Below are 20597 nucleotides of genomic sequence, written 5' to 3' on the forward strand. Positions count from 1 at the left end.
GATGTAGAAGGTTGTGGTTCTAGCACTTGGCCTGATTCTTTGGGGAGAGGCAGTATTCCTGTGAGATTTGCTAGCTGGTAAACTGTTGAGGTTGCACTTTTCCATTTCTGTTAAGTCTACTCTAATTGAGCCACTTTAAAAATTTTTGAAGATGTTTGAACATTTTACCAGAGGCTGTTTGTTTAGTAGCTTAAAACTATCTAGAATAATTCAGTCTTGTGTATTCAGTCCCTAGGGAGTAACAATCCAGTTTGATAGTGCTGAGTTGATTTAATGGTTTCCTACCCTTAATGGCTACTTGCCTTGCACTGTCTTTGGAGCTTGTGAGAATTCAGGTCACCAAACTGACTGAAAACTGGCTCAAAACCTAAATAGCTTTCTGTAAGGTTAGTAAATAGAATCACCATGGGCGACAGATGCAAGGCAGGAGTGTAAGAGGAGGAGGAGGATCCACCATTTTGGTGCAGTTTAGTTGACTTTGTGCTGTCAGATAATATATCTAAAGCAGACTCCAGGCAGTAACTGGAGTGTTAAGGGATTGTTATGACTGGCTAGCCTGGAGTGAGAGATGGAAGGGGAGGAGGTGAGATAAATTTGAAACACATTCTTGAGCCTGATGTGTCTGAAAAGGAAGGATTTGGGAATATTAGGAGTTGATGGTTGGGGGACTGGGGTATTGTTTGTTTTTAGAGATGTTGAAACAGGGTAGGCTGTCTAAGCTAGGTAGACCTTACTTGCTGGCAACAGAACTGGGACTTGGGCAGATGAGAAGGGAATTCTAGAACTGCCTACACAGGGAGACTGACTGGATTGAGCATGAAATCAGTCTGAAGTGACAGATCTGTGTGATGAATCTGGAGATTCTAGTTCTGCTGCAAGGCCGTGTAGTTGTCAGTAAAATGTTTTTCAACTTGTGGGAAATCACAAACAAGCCTTCCTTTAGTTTGTGTGTGGTGCAGTCAAACTGTAAGAAGACAGGGGAGGCTGGAACAAGCTGTTTCTGTAACCAAAAGTAGGGCATTGTGATCAGTTTTTCTTGATATGATAATGCATGTTTTCCCACAGGATCATTATGTCAAGTATGCAGGTCATTCATACAGTGATCAGGGAAGGAGTTAGAAACTTTGTACACAGGGAAAGAAACTGCTTTCTGTAGGACTTACATATGTTTGCTGGAGAAATCCAGGAGCTTGGTGAACATGACACAGGCTGTAGGAAGAGAAATTGTGGTGTTCTTGTTAAAATAATTGATTTCTATCCAGATAAGTTGGACTTGATCCATCTGCTATGAATTTCCTATGAGATTCGAGTTGCGGTTAACTTATAGGTACACTCAGCACTCGCACCTGAAACTGAAAATTCCTGGGAGCTACAGAGACAGAATGTTTAGTGCTACAAAATGTCTGATCATCTGAAAGAACCAAGTCCTATCTGCCTCAAATCAGATACCCCAAATGACTGAAAAGTCTAGACAGTTTAATTTTGTCACCACTCTTCTATGTTGTGTGTGTTGGAGGAAGAATCATTTAATGCTTATGAAACAACAAATGGTGGGTTTGAAATCACTATAGGGTTTATTGTGATTCAAAAATTATTGAAATGCTGAAGGCCACGTGCTTGAAAACTGGAAGAAAAATAACAAATGATTGTGCAGTGGTTCAGCACTAAATGTTCTCTGGCTAAGACAAAGGGACTTTTTTGGGGGAAAATACCATCTGGTTTATAATGATGCATACTCTAAAGAGTCTGGAGTTTTGAGGCAGCTCAGGACTGTTAGTGTCTGTTGTTTCCCCACTTGTGTTTGAGTTTGCAATTCTTGTTCTTCTTTTAACACTGTTTTTCTGCAGTACAGAAAGCATTTTCTTAGCAGCGTGTAGCAACTGTTGCTGCTATGTAACTTTAACTTGATATGCACAACTTACTGTTCCACGTTATAGTATTAGAACATGTACTTGATTGTTTATATGAACTTAGAGCAGAAAAGTCTATTTTCTCCTTAAGTTACGTAGGTTTTGGATTTTATTCAAACTGGCTGATTAAGGCAACCAAAACTTACTTGCATTAGTTTAGTTAAATACCTGCAATACATTATTTAAAAATAGATAATTTTAAAAAGAGAAAGCAGCAATATAACACTCAGGTCTCGTTTGTTTCTTACTTGTTTATGAAATTTTGTAATCTGCTGAATGTTTCTGGACTTAATAAATACTACAATGTGCATGGCTACGTTAGAGCATCATTTAGATAGAAAGTCTGGTTTCTGCTGTAAATTTACAAACTGTTTTGCTTTACTTCTGTTATTCCAACTGGTTTTAGTTAATACTCGTATGTGGGCAGCATCTGAAGGTTAGTCAGCTTGCAGTCCCAGCTCTGTTTCCAGTAGTGTTGTTGCTGTGGTGATTCAAAAAGATTGCAAGCCTTCAGAAAAAAGTCCAGAAAACGTCTCTGTCCCCATGAGCATTACTTTCTAACCATCCCATCCCTTTTGCATCAGGAGTGGTAAACAGTGTGCATATGTACCTGTTAAACACCAGCTTACAACTTACTGTACGAATTATGGAAGAAAACAGTGTTTTGAAAAGGGCTGTTTAACCCTGATCATGTACTATTGTGAAAAGAGTCTGAAAATGAACTTTAAACACTATTTCAAAGGTAAACTGATTTTCTCTTTTTGGATGAATAGTATGAATGGAACCTAGACATGCTAGGACTACATACTAATGGTTTTGGATGCTTAATTTTAAATAGCATTTCAGGATACGACTTCGCATTTCTCAGCTTACTCAATTCAGAATGTAGTTTAGCCGAAACAAAATATTTAAATCCATTTCAATGCCTTCCATATGTAGTCGCTGACATGTGGATGAGGCCAAATAGCTTTCTGTGAGCCTTGAGAAATCAAATTTAGAAGTTAATGAAGTTTGCAGTTTCCGCTAACATAGCAGTTCATTTTAGTTAAGATTTTGCCATGCATGTGTGATACTGCAATGTCCTTTATTGGAGCAATTCCGAGAATTTTGTTCTCATGGAATCCCCTGACTCTACACTTGAGTATTACCATCCAGAGATCTGTAGTTACCATCTACTTCATGTACATACATTACATTAGATCGATGTATATATCAGTGTGTAATACAGAAGGACTTAAGAAAATCTTTTAAAAAAGAAAGGATTGTTTGGGTTTGTTTTTTGTTTTTTGTTTTTTGTTTTTTTAAGACAAAGACATTGATTCACTGATCTACTGATTGCCTTTTCGTTTTAGCATAAAGGAGTGCCATGGGTTGCCTCTTATAAATGGACAGAATTGTGACCCTTATGCAACAGTCTCTCTTGTGGGGCCTTCCAGGTAACATTTTAGTATAAAATTAATGAATCTTAAATGCTGTGATCTCAAACTGGGAAAGAAAGTCATAAGTTATAAGCAAAATCTTTAAAATACAGAAAAATCTTAAAATGTTTTCTGCATACATCCCATCTTCCATTGTTACTGTACTCTCCCCTTCCCTACCATACCTTCAAGACTGGGAAGGTGTTTGGTCTGTCTCAATGGCCTGCACTAGCTAAGAACCACTTGTCACTCAGTTCTGTCTGTCTTCTCAGGTTTTATACTGGCCTCTTGATATCTGCACTGTACTTCCTATTAATTTTTTGTCAAATTCCTGCATGGAACGATATAGTCAATTGCTCATCCACCTTCCTCTATTCCCCGTTTTTCATAATGCATGAGTTTTTTGCAGCAAATGTTTAGCAATTGGGAGGAAGCAAGAGAGTGGAGGTTCTGGTGAGACCTCTCTAATGCCAGGACCTTCAGGATGCTACATCCAAAGTCCCCAGAGTTTAACCGTGTCCTTTTTTGGGATTGATAATCCTGGACCAGTAATCCTGAGTAACTGTTGGGGTTTATAATGTAAGAAAAATCCCATATCCCACATACGCACTATCAGCAAGTCCCTGCCCAATAACATCTAAAGTAGGCTAGGTTTCTGCTGTTTCTTTTTTGCAACATGAAACCTAAGTCCATCTACTTTCCCCAGTACTTGAAGAACTGCCACTGTGAGCATAGTACCAGAATATCTTCTCTCAAACTTGTGTGTTTTAAAGACTTTGGGAGGATTGTCACCAAGTAAGCTCTGAGTGAATGGGGCGTTTTTTCCCTCCTTGGTAATACACAATCACATTTTTTTAGGTTTGGGTTGGGGGTTTTTGGTGGGTGTTTTTTTGTTGTGATTTGGTTGGTTGGGTGTTTTTTTTTAAGAGGACTAGGGAGATTCAAGCATTATACCTAGGAAGTGTGGTGTTGATTGCCAAAGAAGGTAAATCAACATATATTTCCTGTTTGAGCCCTGTGATACAGATGGAACTGGGTGAATGTTGGTCCCAAACAATATTTGCCCTGTTATGGGTATGGGAATATATGTGCAAATCTGACAGAAGTTCCTGGTTAACGTTTTCCAATCTCATGCATGTGTGACTCATGTACCGTGACTGGAATATTTACATGGCCAGTGCCTGAAAACAGTTAGTTGATGTCTACGGCAATTTTTCTTCCACATTTTATATTTGTTTTGTTTAGAAAGCATTTTCTATACTATCATAGAACTTTACTGACTAAATAAGACTCTATTATTTTATAAAATGTGGAAAATTAAAAAAAAATATATATAAAACATAAGAGAGTGGGGAGCAATTGTTTTGTCCGACCCTATGCTGTTTAGCATAGAGTATTAGCAGTGATTCTTTCCAAAGAAAACATTCAGTGGCTTGGTGTAAGCATCTGTGTAAAGAAGTAGTGGGTATTTCTCCAACAAGAGGGTGGGAAAAGCAGAAACTGTCAGTTGAACAAGATGAGGAAAACTGTGCTTGTAACCTGCTTGTAACCTGCAAGCAGTGGTAAAGAAATTGTCTGCAGATTTCAGACTTAAGTTTGAAATGCTTTAGAAATTGTTGATATTTTTTACTTGATATGTGTAAGTTATACTCGTTTGTGAAATGAAATAGAAGCTTTGGGCTGGACAGATGCACAATTAACTAGGTATGGCACTTGAAAATTTAACTTTTCAAACTATATTGTGAAAATGAACTCATTTTGTTTTAAGATTTTCTTCATTGATCAAAGTGATCTCTAAAATAAAAAATGTTTTAACTTAAATGCATGGGTCCTTCTTGACAATAGAATGTCTTTATAATTGTGTGTTTAAGTTGTCTATGGTAAAAATTTTACCACATTGGAACAGGAATGACCAAAAGAAGACCAAAGTAAAGAAGAAAACAAGCAATCCGCAGTTTAATGAAACATTTTATTTTGAGGTAACTTTTTGTGTGGTATTCTGCCTGCTTATCTGTTTTATGCAACCCTTCAACTGTTCTTAAGCTAGCTGCATAACAGTACGTAATGCAGAAAGTTCTCTCCAAGTAAACTGAAGAGCTTTTACTAGCCTCTCAAATATAAAGGAATGACATACTTAAATTTCTGGGGCCTGCCAGACAATAGCATTCCCCTTCAATTGCTGTGTGAAAAATGACTTTCTCACAAGCACGTATGTGAAGGTAATTTGTGCTTTGAATCACTTTATATAGCATCCGTTGCCATCAGGAGTTCTGAGAGAACTTTAACCTATCCTGTGGAATTCAGTTTAAATATTTCCAAGAACATTGAACTAAGAAAACTCCATAACTTACTACTTTAATAAAACAATGTAGCAATTATACCCATTAAAGGCTAATATTACTGTTTTCTTTAAAAAAAGTTAACTTTTCTGATATTTAGGATTTAATTTCAATTCTACGTGAGCTACCTTACAATAACCACATTATGAGTTTGATTTTTGATCTGATTTGTCTCTGTATTAAAAATACATTTGCATGTCAGTATACTATACTGTTCAGCTGAGAGTTGGAAGTAGCACAACTATTACACGTGCCTCAAATGTATTATAATGGTGTTTATATAGATAGTGGCCCTCCTGTGGGACCTCAGTGAGAAATTGTTCCATACTTATGTATAGAGTATCTACGTATGGCATGTGTTTCTGTTGACCTGCTCAAGATACTGAATGTAATCTTTTAGGAAGTAAGATATTAGGATAAAAATGTGATCCAAACCAGTCTGATAACTTTGAGGGATTCTACCGTGAACCCTTCTTGACCCATTTTTCACGTGCCTTTCTGTCAACAGGCAGGTTGGTGAACTGAACTTTTTCCTTTATTGAAAGGAACAGTAACTATTTGCCAATGTTAAAGATGCAGGATTTTCACTTGTTTTTGACATCCATAATACAGCAGTAAAAACTGTGTGAACAGGAGGAATTTACTTGCAGGTAACCAGGTCCAGCAGTTATACCAAAAAGTCCCAGTTTCAGGTGGAAGAAGAAGATATTGAGAAACTAGAAGTCAGGTAAGTTATGTAGATTAGAAAGTGGTTTGTTTTATCTTTAATAAATCATAATATTTTCTCATCAAGACAATAAAGAAAGGTTTTATTTTAGTGTTACTCCAGATAATTACTCATTAGACTTGTAGAAAAGATGTAGAAAAGATCCTTCTGAGATAAAAAATTACTGAAGATTAGTTTTTTTGTTTTTAACTGAATAGTGGTAGAGTGTATCTAGCAGCCTAAACCTGTTTCCTGTGCCTGTGAGTAAAGAGGCATGAGGACCTTCTATCAATAGATACTAGTCTGGGCAGATTATTGATACTAGAACTTGGACTGAAGGATAACAGCATACCTGATGCTAGTCCGTGTTTTCAGCTGTAGTTGGCTGTTTTAGTAAAAACAGAGGGAAAAGCCTCTTTTATGAGATTCTTATGGTTTTGCATTGCTGCTTAGAAGAACATTTGGTTGCATCTTTTCCTTGCAAATGCAAAGAATACTTCAAGGTATATTCCCCTTTTCTGCTGCTTTACCCTTAGAGCAGGTCTGTCTGTGCTATGTAGTTGGAATAGTTGAGGTTGTAGTTAGAACATGATGCTCGTGCACATACATGCGCCGAATCTGCTGAATGACAAAAAGTCTTCAAGGCTAGCATATGTTTCCTAATGGGCATCAGAAGAAGAATTTAGTAGTTAGTTTTTATAGCCATTATAGAACTAACTTGGTGTGTGCTTTTTTAACTATTAGCTTCATGAATACCTTAATTTGAATTGTATATTTCATTATAGATGCAAATATATTTAGAAAAATAGTCATGCCCCAACAAATCTAGTATTAATTGTTTTTATTCTTCTTAACAACTGCTGTCTGTCAGAAATGTCAGAGAGGTAAGAAGTAATAGAAAAAACCCAAGGTGCATGTCTGGAGTCTGTGATTCCTTTTGAGGTTGTAAGCATATGAGCTGCTGTTTGGAAAAGAAGCGCATGTGTTGGTGTGGCATTGCAGTGTGCCAAATCTTAGCAATTAGATAGGGGTACGTAAATATCTTGGTTTGAAAAGGTCACTTGAATTACCTGAGAAGAAATGTGCACAATTTTGGGGGTGGAGACTGCTCAGAATACATATGTTGCCAATATCACTTTTTTTTACTGATGCAAGGTCTGCGAGTCTAACTCTCACTGTTTGTTTCTTTATCTGTTCTTTATGGGTTAATAAGCCACTCGTTTGATTCTTCTTGATTTAATTAGAATGGAGTGTTCTAACATTTCCTGCCTGCATGCATGTGGATTAGTGCTGTAAGGCAGTTACTGTTAACTGAAGTTTTTTATTTCTCTCTGGGAGAAAAAAAAATAAAGCAATGTTCTTATTTTCAGGGTTGACCTATGGAATAATGGAAATTTGGTACAAGATGTCTTTCTAGGAGAAATTAAAGTTCCTGTGAAGGTGTTAAGAAATGATTCTTTTCAAGCATGGTGAGAAATGGTGGCTCAGAAGTGAATTTGCTTTTATCTTGCAGATCTTGCCTTGCAGAGGAGATATTTTATTCTAACTATCCATTAAAATAATGTCTTCCTGTTCTAGTCTAGGTAAAATGTCTTCCTAGAGAGTTTCCCTGCTCAATAAATTGACCTTGCCAGAGGTTACATTTAGCTCTTCTCTTCCCTCAGTCTGCCCACTCCCACAGAATAGTTCATGCCGTTCAGGGGAAAGTGTGGAGAGTGGGAAAAGGAAGACTGAGCATAACTATCTCTACTGTCCCAAATGCTTAGCGGCAGGAAGCGATGACTGCAATGGATTTTTAATACTATTACTAATTTACATGCATCTGATTATTAAAACATGTCTGATTGCCTGATTGTAGAAATACAAATATAAACGATTGTAAAAGAATATTTGAAGATACGATTTTAGTTTGTCAGGCTGAATGTTGAAGCTATACTGCGACACTACTCAAAAGCTGTTAAAATTTTGGTAGGGCTGCACCTCCTGTTGGAATACAGTTGAACTACAGCAAAAGCCAGTGAAGAATTGCTTAATGTCTTCTGTAATGAGAGTAGGAAAAAAGCATGATTTTTTTTTTTCCCTTTAATCTTGCTTGTGTCTCAAGAATGTAGCCTGTTAATATTATGTATTTTTACTGGTTTCAGACTAGACCATTTAAATTCTTGGCACTAGCTGTTCCATCTGCAATGTCCAACAACTTAAATATACCATAGATGTAAAATGAGAAGGTTCAACATAATTTCTAACTATTCCTGCTATCCTAGTTGAGCTACAAGAAATATATCCTATTTCACTGTTTGGAAAGATATGAGAAAATAAAGACATGTCTCATTATGTGCTAAAGGTGCATCAAATGCTGTTCCTTTTTTTTTTTTTTCTTTTGTGTCTCAAGCTTCTTTATGTGAATTTTGTTGCCAGTTTTCAGACTCAGTTTTTGTTTACTGAAATAATTAAAAGTGATACTTTGCTTTATTGTAGAATTAGTCAAATTGATTAAATGTGAGTCTAGTATTTTACAATTGCCCTGTTGCTTTCAGGTACTTACTTCAACCAAGAGAAAATGGAAACAAGACTTCAAAAACTGATGATTTGGGATCACTTAGATTAAATATTTGTTATACGGAAGACTGTGTACTTCCATCTGAATACTATGCTTCTCTAAGAAACTTGCTGCTAAAATCATCAGATGTTCAGGTACTTTTATTGAAAATTTCTTTTAAAATGAAAATGTAAAATGAATTATGCAGTCCGATACGAGACAGTGTGAATTATGCATATTTCGAGAATTTTTTTATTCTTTTACATGAATTACATCTGTTATAACCAGATGAGCAGCTTGTAGAGCATTTACTTCCGCTCCAAATACCAAGATTTTCTTCTTATTTTAGAAGAACGAGCAAAGACAGTGAAATAATGTGTGCTGTGTGACTGGAAGAGATAAATACTTTCTTCTCGTTGGTTGCTCTTTTCAACATTGTCTTTTCCCACTGGCTGCTATTGGCTCCTTGGATTTAGCAGGTTTCCGGAGCATTATTTGCACTGAAGGGGCAGATAATCACCTTTACCAAATATGGTCTGCTTGAGAATTTATTTCTAATTCCACTTCTTCTGAACTGCTTCTGTGTTCCCCAGTATGTTAATCAGCAAGACTGGATTTCTCACGTGGACGTGGTGACAAAGAGGGAAGTGTGGTACATGGTTAGTATAGCATTGAGACAGGAATCAAATTATAGTAACTAGGCTTTATATTCCTAGGTCTCTTACAGTGAAGTACTGGCGGAGGGGGAGAAAGGTAAAGAGGAAGCAGGTTGTGACTAGCATTTTTGCTAGCCTTTATTCAAATTCTACTTAACTGGAATTCAGGAAGAGCTGCGTATGTAGCTAGCAGCAGTCAGCAGTTGTCTTTTTTTACTTAAATAAAATAACTTGATCAGTTTTGTATTGAAATTCCCAACTGTAGGATGGCGACAGACACTTTAGAAGTGTGAGAACTGTATTTTAAAGTGCTCTGATTATAGCTCTAAAAGTCTCATAAAGATGTATGACATTATAGTAAAGCAATTGGTTACTGCCTCTTACTTGGATTTGTGACAAAGCCATACCCTAACCCTTTAGGGAGAATGAGAAGGGTGAACAGATGCTGAATTTCATTCTTAAATGTCAATTATAGAGCAGATAATACCAGTTTTCAATTAAGTATTTCTGTAGAATGGAAACTTTTAATTGCCATGTTATACAGCAAATACTGACACTTTCTTTTAAGAAGCTATGTCTATAGTCTTGTTAGATTTGATCTGTACTTTGCCAAATACATGAAGAACATTTAACTACTTCACTCATGATTTCATATTCTGCTTTCTCACAGCCGATTTCTGCATCCGCTGCCTACATACTGAGTGAAGTTTGTCGAGACAAATATGATGCTGTTCTGCCTCTTGTACGATTATTGCTACACCACCATAAGCTAGTTCCATTTGTTGCTGCAGTGGCAGAACTAGACCTGAAGGACACCCAGTATGTATTTCATGTTTAGTGATGTCATGCCTTTTTAAATTACTCTTAAGAGTTTCAAAGGGCTTCAGGGTACAACATTGATAAGTAAGCGTGTCACATTTCTTTCTCTCATTATGTAAAACTGACTAAATGAATTCTTCTTCTAATACTAGTTTATAAAAACATCCCTTAAAATCATATTGAAGCTGGGAGTCAGAGTTAATGATTGTGTGCTGTTTGGTAAAATTTTCTCATTCTAGAAAGGCTGAAGAAAACATGAAAGCTAGCAGCCTAGAGTTGTGTCTAAGAGCACATAGTTTCTATTTTAAGATGTCATAATTTGGCCACTTGTCAAATTTTACTGGGCCTTAGATTAGTATTTAACATCTTCAAAAATGCTGAGAATCTTACCCTGTTTCCTTTAGTATGTGACTTAAGTGAGGGATACTCGTTTTCTGCAAAGATGTCTTGTAAGTACATGCCTTGTAAGGTGTGTATGCTGCATACATACGCCATACATACACATACATTACATGCCTCCTGCATGCCTTGAAAGCAGCAAGCACAGGAGTTTTTCCAAGTAGCGATGTATGGCCTGTAAATTTGCAGCTCTGTGGTTAGGAGAGAAGTGAAGTAGACCTGAGTAGTGGCCACTGAGGTTCCGAGTCACGTTCTGTGGAGATGTGGAAGGGATTTTGTCACCACAGGATGGTTCATTTCAAAACTGACTTCTTCCAGACTTAAGTAAGGTGAGACAATTTAACGGTGTAGAAGAAGGTGATTCTTGGAAAATAATTGTCTAAACTGCTTTTTAGTACATATATTCCTTTCCATTATAATTGAACTGTAACAAAGGTTAAACTAAATCTCTACAATTAGACAGATTTACTTTGCACAGCTGGCTCTCAGTTTTCTTCAACAGCTGTAATGAATAAAAGCATAAGCCTAGATTAAATATGTTTTGGTTAAAGTGTCTGAGTCTGTCAGTGTAGCATAGCAGTATGCTATTTATTGTAGCTCTGAGATTTTTTTCACCAGGACTACTGGAGGAAGAATTGTATATTGGTGAGGTACAAGTCTTCTCTATTTTGGCATTTTCTACAATTGTTCTTTCTCGCATTTGGCACTGGATTATAACTTCCTTTGCCTAACATTTCTTAAGCTTTTCCTTGCGGTTTTATTTACTGTTCCTGGTTTTGGCAATACCTGTAATAATATTCTTGTTTATTCTCTTTCTGTTCCTGAGTACCATTGCAAGCTGGGTGTCTAGGTTCTGGAATTCCTGACCGAAATATAGGGGGGTGGGGGGGAGTTTGAAAAAAAATTAATTATGTAATGTCAAGATAGGATACTAATTGGATTTTGTAACTGAGCTGCTTATTTTTTCTTGTTCATTAAAAATCAATTCTTTTCTTACAGAGAAGCAAACACAATCTTCAGAGGCAACTCATTAGCAACTCGATGTGTAGATGAAATGATGAAAATAGTGGGGAAGCACTACCTAAAGGTTACTTTGAAACCTGTTATTGATGAGGTAGGTTATCCTACTGAAACTGTTTTCAGGATTCTTAGCCCCCTGGGGTATCCTGTCTCTTTGATAGGCATTCTTCTTGGAGCGCCCTGTGTGGTAGTAATCATTCAGTTGGGGAAATTCTGGTGGAAAGTTAAATTGAGCAATAAATGGTCAAATTTAATGGGAGGACCTGCTTTTTGTTACTTGTGTTCCATATGCTTGAAAATAAACAATGACAGTTGCTCCAGCCTCTAACACACTGCAGAATTTACCTACATGATGCTTTGTAACTGATCCATGTAAAAAGGCACACAAAAAGTGAGAATGATTATTGCGTGCTGTTATGGTTCGTTAGAAGCTATTTAGAGTTTTGCTGCTAAATCTAGGACAGAATCTGGTTCTAAGTAGGTCCATTTTCCATGCTTTAAATTGAACTCCTACAGTTTTGTTTGTTTGTTTCAGATATGTGAGTCTCCTAAACCCTGTGAAATAGATCCCATCAAATTAAGAGAAGGTGATAATGTAGAAATTAATATGGTGAGTTTCCTAATCTCTCTTTCTGAATTAAAACTTTCTCAAAATCTGATAGAAAAACACTTCTAAAAGCAGATCTCTGTAATGGAAAATGAGTAACTTACTGTAGCAATATAATTTGCTGATTCCAGAGTAAAAAAAAAGGAAAAGTTGTATTTACTTACTCCTCTTTATGGAAAGAGCAAAGGAAAAGTCCAACAGAAAATGGGATGGGGAGGAGAAACTAAAGAGGATTACAGTCTTCCTTACCAATTTTTTGGGTGTTGTGATTCCTCATGTTCTGTACTTAGCATCTAGATGAAGTAGTAGCTAATTAGGACTACTTTATCACTTTTCATTGAAGTTTTGCATGCCACTTGCCTTTTACATTTAACGCAATAGTAGCTGCAACAAGCTAAATTAACATTCACTATGTATGCATGGGAAGTGCTCCTGCTTTGTAACATGTTGTCAAATTACAAAAATGGGTTTTGATAGATAGTTGTATATTGCCAGCCACTGTGCATATAATTTAATGCAAATGAATATCGTTAAACTATCTTTTAACACTAGTAATCCCATATAAATATTCTGAGGCTTTAAAAATACACACTGTAATAAAATACATAATTGAATAGTCGGGCAGTGTTTTGAAAAAAGCAATTGTAGTGTTATGTTTGCGTTCACGAAAAAAACATAGAAATGCAAATGTTAACGGTCTGAAAAAAATACCCTTTTTTTCATAATTGCAGGAAAATCTACGCTATTATGTAGACAAAGTATTCCGTGAAATTGTACGGTCAAGTATAAGTTGTCCTACCTTAATGTGTGATGTTTTTTATTCTTTGAGGCATCTGGCTGCAAAAAGATTTCCAAGTAAGTGTTCTCTAAAAACTTTTGGAAATGGTGTTCAGAGTGAAATACTTAACTTCTGCAGTTTACCTTATGGGGATTGTTAAAATTCTTGCCTTGTCCCAAGCTGAACTTCTAACCTTGACAATCAAGCATTTGTTTGTCTGTCAGTCTGCAAGTTATAGTAAAGCCTTGTGGTCAAACAGCAAGAATTTTGTATTTTCCGTTACAAAAATGTAACGAGCAGAAACATAGCAAGACAGCTGCAAAAAAGAAGTCACCAACAAAAGTGTGAGATACTAGAAGAAAAGCACAAGTAATACAGGAAGTGATTTAGTTGAAAGATATGTGAAATTTGGAAGAACTGATCTCTCTATTGCTTCTAAAGAAGAGAGATGTAAATACCGAATTTATTTTCAAGTTTACATCTTAACTACATGGATTGCAACTACATTAACTACGACTAGCACATCTGTAACTTAAGTGTCCAGCTTTACTACTTAGGGGTAGTTTTGGGGAGGGTGGGTAACGTAAAATATTTAATGCGTCTGTAATGTGAACAATATTAGAACAGTTTTATTCTTTCTGAATGGTTTTAATATAGGAATAATGTGGTAGGTCTGAAATACTCTTATACTTCAGTCACTTAAAATCTGAAATGTCATATAATAAGCTACAAAGGAAGAATATACTTCTCATAATCTGGAGCCTTTCTCTGATTCATGTTTGTGACTGGAACTGACGCTATAAATTCCTCTAGTTGTGAGAGTCCTTTCAGAATAGCTAACTTCCCAGGCAGGTGAGATTGACTTGATCATTGGAGTAAGAATGTGATCTCACTATATTTCCCAGTATAAAGGTGTAAATATACCCAGAATATTAAACGAGAAAACCCTCATTTACAGCATCAAAATTATGTAACACCATGGTTTTATGATGCAACTTAGAGTTGGAGTTAAAGTTGTTTCTATGTGGTGACTGCATTCGTTGTGCAGCGTTTATGTACAGTTGATCAATGATGAGCTTTGCAAGTGAATAAACCCGATAGCCCTGGTGTTTAAAGGCAACTGCTACAGTATTTTAGCTTTTGGTTCAACATGCATACAGCCATACCTAATCAACACTGTGTATGTAAACGTTTGCAATAATTTCATCGTTCCTAGTAGTAGAGCTGATGAGCCAGTTTTATGAGAACAGAACTTCTTTTCAGAGAAATAAACCCTCCGTTATAAGTAGAACATTTCTTACCATGATCACCTTTCTCATTTCATGCACTTCATTGATTTTTCTATTCTCTTTTAAAACGTCTCCTCTGATGTTATCTTCTTAAGGATTTTTATGTTGACTGTCTTCATTATTTCCTATTAAGTTTAGTGCATGTTACATTTCATGGTTTTTCTCTGCAGATGACCCTCATGTACAGTATTCTGCAGTGAGCAGCTTTGTGTTTCTTCGTTTCTTTGCTGTAGCCGTAGTCTCACCTCATACTTTTCATTTACGACCTCACCATCCAGTAAGTTTTGTGAAGCTTTGTTCTGTTTTATTCATAACGGTCAGATCTTTTTATCTGGGAAGGCATAAGTTACTTTTGGTGGGTCTGTAACTGGGAAATAAGATTTCAGTTTTCAGATTGTCAGGTAGATATGCATTTAAAAAAAAATCTTCACAAGACAAGGATATGGAGATTAGAAAAAATATTGTATTATTTTCACATAAAATACATAAGTATGAAATTTTCTGCTCCAGAGATTATCTTTATTAGCTTATTTTATCTACTTAATGGTGTTGTACTTTGAACAGAAAAAATCTACTTACTCAAATTCATTCCTTTTGACATTATCCAGTTCATTGAGTAAAAAGATTACACGGTTTTATCACTTGAGGGTTAAACATTTTAAAAGGAACAGCAAGACCCCTTTCTGTGGCTGTGTTTATAATCTTGTACTAAAATACAAGCAGTGAGGTAGCAAACAAATTAGGCAAAAACCCTTAAAAACAGTTTTAAGTTCACTTTGTATTATGAAAATTTCTACCATTGGTCCAGCAGTACTTCATTATGTTTAGTGTTAAGTTTTGAATAGTTGAGAAACATTAGATGTGTAGTAACAATTACAGGATTTGAGGTGTTTGAGATGTTTTATAGGTAAAAATATTTTTTCCAAGTACTAATATTAAATTCTAGTTGTAGTGAGGGAAGTATTAAACACTGTGGAGTAGCTTATAAAATATACATATATTCACAAAGCAGAAGCGCTAATAGAGGACAATACTGCATACACATTTCTTCTCTTTGGGCGAAGAAAAAAAGGAATGAAGATGTGTCAGGTTTACTACATTGTGATATAATATTTTTAGTGACATTTTCATTTTAATCAAGGTTTTACGTGGAATTGTGAAAAAATGTGACTTCTGAATTTTGTTTCTTTATTTTAGGATGCACAGACTTCTAGAACATTAACTCTCATATCAAAAGCCATCCAGACTTTGGGGAGTTGGGGAAGTTTGACCAAAAGCAAACTTGTAAGGCTACTAAAAATCTTTCTGTTTTCATAGACAGCATTCTATGAAAGTTTATTTACGTCAATATACCTTTTCTTTCAGTCAAGTTTCAAGGAGACGTTTATGTGTGAGTTTTTCAAAACATTTCAAGAAGAAAAATTTACTGAATCTGTTAAAAAGGTACCTTTTGACTATTTTTTTTTTTTATGGTTGATGTATCTGATCAGTCTTCATTATTAGAAGGTTGTGGTGTTGTTCAGTTTTCTACTAGAGAGAAAAAGAAAAGTTGTGGTCCATTTCAGACTTTTTAAAAAACAAACAAAAACCAAACATCCACACAATTGAATACAAAAGACTTATACATAATAGACTGAGCTAATTTAGTTTAAAAAATATATATATAAATTTTTTGAAACAGACTTTATTAGATCTGCTGTTTAGGAACTAATTAAAGAAATCTTGTGTGGCTTACGGGCATTCCTTGTTACATTGTTCCAAGTCCCTGCAATACATTTAAATTTCATCTGTTGCATAAAGTAATTGCTATGTTCCAGAAGAAGCTGTACATGTATATTACTGAAATAGTTTTTGATTGTTCTGTGTTTCTGAATAGTATATATTCCCTGTGTATTTTTCCTTAAGTTTCTAGATGATGTGTCCTCTACTGAAAGTAAAGAGCCCAGTGGTCTGAGTGAGCCAGTACATCTAAAAGAAGGGTAAATACATCTTGAATCTATATTGTGCAAACCAGAATTGACTTTACTGTTTTTTTTATTAATGCCAATTAATTTAAAAAATCTGCCATTAATGTCAGATTAATGCTCATTAAAATGTTTGATACACTGTAGAAATTATGGTATTTGTAATCTGTGATAATTCTTTGTTAGTTTGCAGAATTAGTTTAATAGCTGTAAACTTTCATAATTCATCTCTTAAATACTTTGGAAAAAATACTTCAAAGCAGCTTAAAACGTATTAAAGCCTGTCTGCATTTCTGTTAAAATTCAGTGTGTGTTCTGTGATGGTTTATTCAGGATTGTGAAAGTGTATTTTAAAAGAACTTATTAATTTATTTTAGAATTACTTTGCATGCTGTTTAAGGCTAGGAAGCTAAATGTTCTGCCTCTAAAGTACGGTGAAGAATTACCCTGTAATTGGAATATCTAACAGTAAATGATAGAATGCTTTAATAAAAATTATACATGATAATAACTCTTTCTAAGAAATGAACTGTCTTTTTTTGACATTGATCAAGAGTAGCTGATGAATTAATTTGAACAACATTTATGAGGGAAAAAATATTTGTATTTACCCGAGATTCAGATTCGTAACAAGTAAAGATGCTTCTGTGAAACAAGCATCCAAATTTCAAACAAGGAAGAAATGTACCTCTTACTAAAATACTAAATAGAAACGGAGGAGACAATTGTAGTGGATCAACACTTAATTATAGCAATTTGGAAGCTAAGCTGTATTGATGGCTGTTACCTAAAAAAAAAAAAAAATAGTGGCCAGTGAGTACACTTAAAGAGTCCTGACTACAGTTTGTGTCTGCTCTTGCTATTGAGTTGTTCAGCGTCATTTCATTTATATCCAGTTTCTGATCCGGGTAAGGCCAAGTACATTGACATGTAGAAAGTGGCAGGAAAGAGAGAATCTTACAGTTGAATACACCTTACTCCCTTTTGTGAAAATTTTGAGTTCTGGATCCAAATAAGTAAGTACCCACTCCAAATTTACTGCTACAAACACGAGTCTGGATTATGTATTTTTCAAAGTCCTTTCCTGTTTACGGAACTCTGTACACAATCATCCTATTGGGAGGTAATCTTGAAAATCTGTTTTGAACAACTAGTAGTTTTAAAAAAAAAAAAAACTACAATGAAGTAGGTTTTTATGTGGCTGCATGATGAACAATAATGTGTTAAAAAATTTTGAAAGCTCTTCAGAAGTCTAATGGTTGCATTTCGTTTGATTCTGTCTTTACAGAGAAATGTACAAAAGAGCTCAGGGAAGAACTCGGATTGGTAAAAAGAATTTCAAGAAGCGGTGGTTCTGTCTAACGAGTAGAGAATTCACCTACCACAAACAGCAAGGTAAATTATTTTTTATAATTATTTATATGTTCTCAATATTATCTAAGTGTTTGCATCTGGTGCTTTTTAAAATGCATAATTTTTTTCTTTTCCTAAAGTGCATATAATACGTTTTAGTTACTTTTGCCCTGATTACTAAATGCTTCTGTCTGATTCATGTACATTTTCCTCAATGATAAGAATACACATTTAGAGAATTTAACCTACAGTATCAGTGCACTGAGGTTAAAAAAACCCAGTTTTTAAAAAATGACTTCACTCGTCTGTTTACAATTTTTTACAGATAAAGAACCAATTTTCACTATTCCAATCAAAAACATCCTTGCAGTGGAGAAACTTGATGAGAGTTCCTTCAACAAGAAAAATGTGAGTCAAAAGATAGGTTATATGTAATTCTTGATGAGTTCTTTAGATAAAAGATTATAATTAGCCTATAGAGTTACTGAAACCCCATTACTAAAAATTTCAGAAAAAAATCCTTTTTTGGATCAGGAATAAAAAGCTGTATACAGTGTTTCCAAGTACTCTGAACATGGACCCTAACCTGGAGATTTGGATCTCTCTTTCAATGTTTTTGACTGGTTTTGTGACTTCTGCACCCCTTTCCAAATTTCTGGAATGAAGGTTAAAACTACTGTGACCTTATTACAAACCGCTTTTATGTAAGGTAGTAGTAGTATGTATTATTTTATGTTCTATTAGAAATATATTATTACAAAACTTGTATTTATTCCTTTTGATGAGAACTTCCTACAATACCTTCATCAGCTGAGACAGTTGTCTGCTCACAGCCTTATTCTGGACCTGTAACACATCAGTATTTCTGTTATCTCAATTAAAAATTCTGAGGCAGTGATAAAAATACAGCTGTTACTTAGGCTGAGAATGGCTAAAGGGGAGACTTCTGGGAATCTTCTGTTACTCTCAGGGTATGAAGCATGAAGTTCTGAGGTCATATTTAAAGATACATGAATGAAGAGGACAGAAAATGCATCATGTTCTAACTCTTTAAGGTTTCTTTTTTGGATGAGGAAATGGTGTAGATGCAACACAGGGAGCTGTTTTGGCTTTTTTTTTTTCCCCCCTCCTAAATAGGGCTGTGTAGTAATGTGAAAGAGATGAAAAAGCTTCTTTCCTCCCTTGTCTCACTTTCTGTCTTAATTGGCTTTGTTGAATTGTCTGAGCCTCTGAAATCTGTTTTGACATATCCAAAGTTGCTCAGTAACTGGATTTTTTTTCTTACTGAGCAGAATAATGTTGTGTTCCTTCTACAGATGTTTCAAATACTACATGGAGAAAAGCCACTATATATCCAAGCAAATAACTGTGTAGAAGCTAGTGAGTGGATAGAAGCTCTTTGCCGGGTAACGAGATGCAACCAGAAGAGGCTTAGTTTTTACCATCCTTCTGCTTTTCTGAATGGGAACTGGCTTTGCTGCAAGGCTACGATAGAGAACACAGTGGGCTGTGCTCGTTGCACTGCGTAAGTTGTGTTCTCAAAATGAATTGTTCTCAAATGAAAATACGTGTGTTTTGTAGGACAAATAATGTATGATTTCCTATACAACTTGAGACTCTGAAGGCAAGGCTTTCCCTGTCTACTTGAGCAAGTTATGCTACTAAAAACATGCCATATGAATAAGGCCTGAAGTACTGGATTTTACTAAGTCTATTACTTTGTCAGCCACCATATGAAATGAATGTAACCAATTCAGCATGTAAACCAGAAATATTGAATGGTTGATTTCTTTCCACACTGAATAATAGATTTAATAGCTCACGTTTATTCAGATGCCAAGCTGAATGCAGAAATATGACATGCCTAGTCATCTATATGGAATAACTGAAATACCTTGCTGCGGACTGCTCAGCCGGGAAGTGTATCTCTTTCATTTTATAGATTCACTTCTTTTATTTTAACCTCACATATTTTAAAACACAGTGTACTAAGAACGTCAGCTAAATAATCTTGGATGTAGATTCTAACAAATCATTTGGGTTTTGTAGGTATGTCAGGAAAAGGAATAACATCTTAAAAAGCACTAATGCATTAAGCTGCTGATTTCTGGAAAAAAAAAAACAAAACAACAAAAACAAATGCTCTGATCTTTTTTAAAAATTTATCCTTAACTGGATAGGTTGCATAATTTACAGAGTAAAGGTCTCAGTCAGTCTTCTAGAATTCAGTGCAAGTCCTACAAGATAACTTTCTGGAAAAAAAAAAAATACATAAAATACTACTTTTGTATTACTCAGTTCATTCCTGTATTAGGTTTCTCAGCAGTGCTAAAGATTCCCGTTACTAAATAACTTTTGGTTGGTTTTGTCTTTCTGGATTTTTTAACTTTCTGGTTTAGGAATGTATCTTGTCCTTCTGTTCTGGTTAATGTTTAATTGTCATTTAACAACAAATTAGCCTTACTTTGATATTTTAAAAAATATTTTTCTCTTGACATACTAAATAATAAATTCTATGGAAAAGAGCAATTTTTAGTATTGCTGTATTCAGTGCCCTCCAAACTGTATATGCCTGTTTCCATAGAACACTTGCAATGAATGCTGTTTTGTGTAGCAATTGTGAAGCTGTTTGAGACATATAAGACATATTAAAAGGCTAATATAGACATGTTAAAAGGCTAACTATATTGAAACAGAATCAGTTTTTACTTGCTTTCCAACCTTTCAGGAATGACTTATATTGACTACCTGTCTCTTTTTTTTTTTTTTGTCTTTTAGAGATGTTCCTGCTTGTACTCAA

General features: G+C 35.2%; 1 protein-coding gene across 1 annotated transcript in view; it reads left to right on the forward strand.

Annotated features, from left to right (window-relative positions):
• Positions 1-20597, forward strand: part of RASA2 (RAS p21 protein activator 2) — a 37013-nt gene that overhangs the window by 14622 nt on the left and 1794 nt on the right. Inside the window, exons 5-21 of the mRNA XM_010287092.1 lie at positions 3263-3346; positions 5235-5307; positions 6318-6394; positions 7744-7842; positions 8911-9067; positions 10239-10387; positions 11786-11900; positions 12342-12416; positions 13145-13268; positions 14651-14757; positions 15678-15764; positions 15846-15923; positions 16386-16459; positions 17733-17839; positions 18123-18205; positions 19114-19322; positions 20576-20597. The exon at positions 20576-20597 is cut by the window's right edge and continues 103 nt beyond it. Of these exons, the coding sequence (XP_010285394.1) occupies positions 3263-3346; positions 5235-5307; positions 6318-6394; positions 7744-7842; positions 8911-9067; positions 10239-10387; positions 11786-11900; positions 12342-12416; positions 13145-13268; positions 14651-14757; positions 15678-15764; positions 15846-15923; positions 16386-16459; positions 17733-17839; positions 18123-18205; positions 19114-19322; positions 20576-20597 (1720 nt within the window). The remainder of the gene's footprint in view (positions 1-3262; positions 3347-5234; positions 5308-6317; positions 6395-7743; positions 7843-8910; positions 9068-10238; positions 10388-11785; positions 11901-12341; positions 12417-13144; positions 13269-14650; positions 14758-15677; positions 15765-15845; positions 15924-16385; positions 16460-17732; positions 17840-18122; positions 18206-19113; positions 19323-20575) is intronic.

Source organism: Phaethon lepturus, unplaced genomic scaffold (genome assembly GCF_000687285.1).
Source record: "Phaethon lepturus isolate BGI_N335 unplaced genomic scaffold, ASM68728v1 scaffold46705, whole genome shotgun sequence".
NCBI classification, from domain to species: Eukaryota; Metazoa; Chordata; class Aves; order Phaethontiformes; family Phaethontidae; genus Phaethon; species Phaethon lepturus.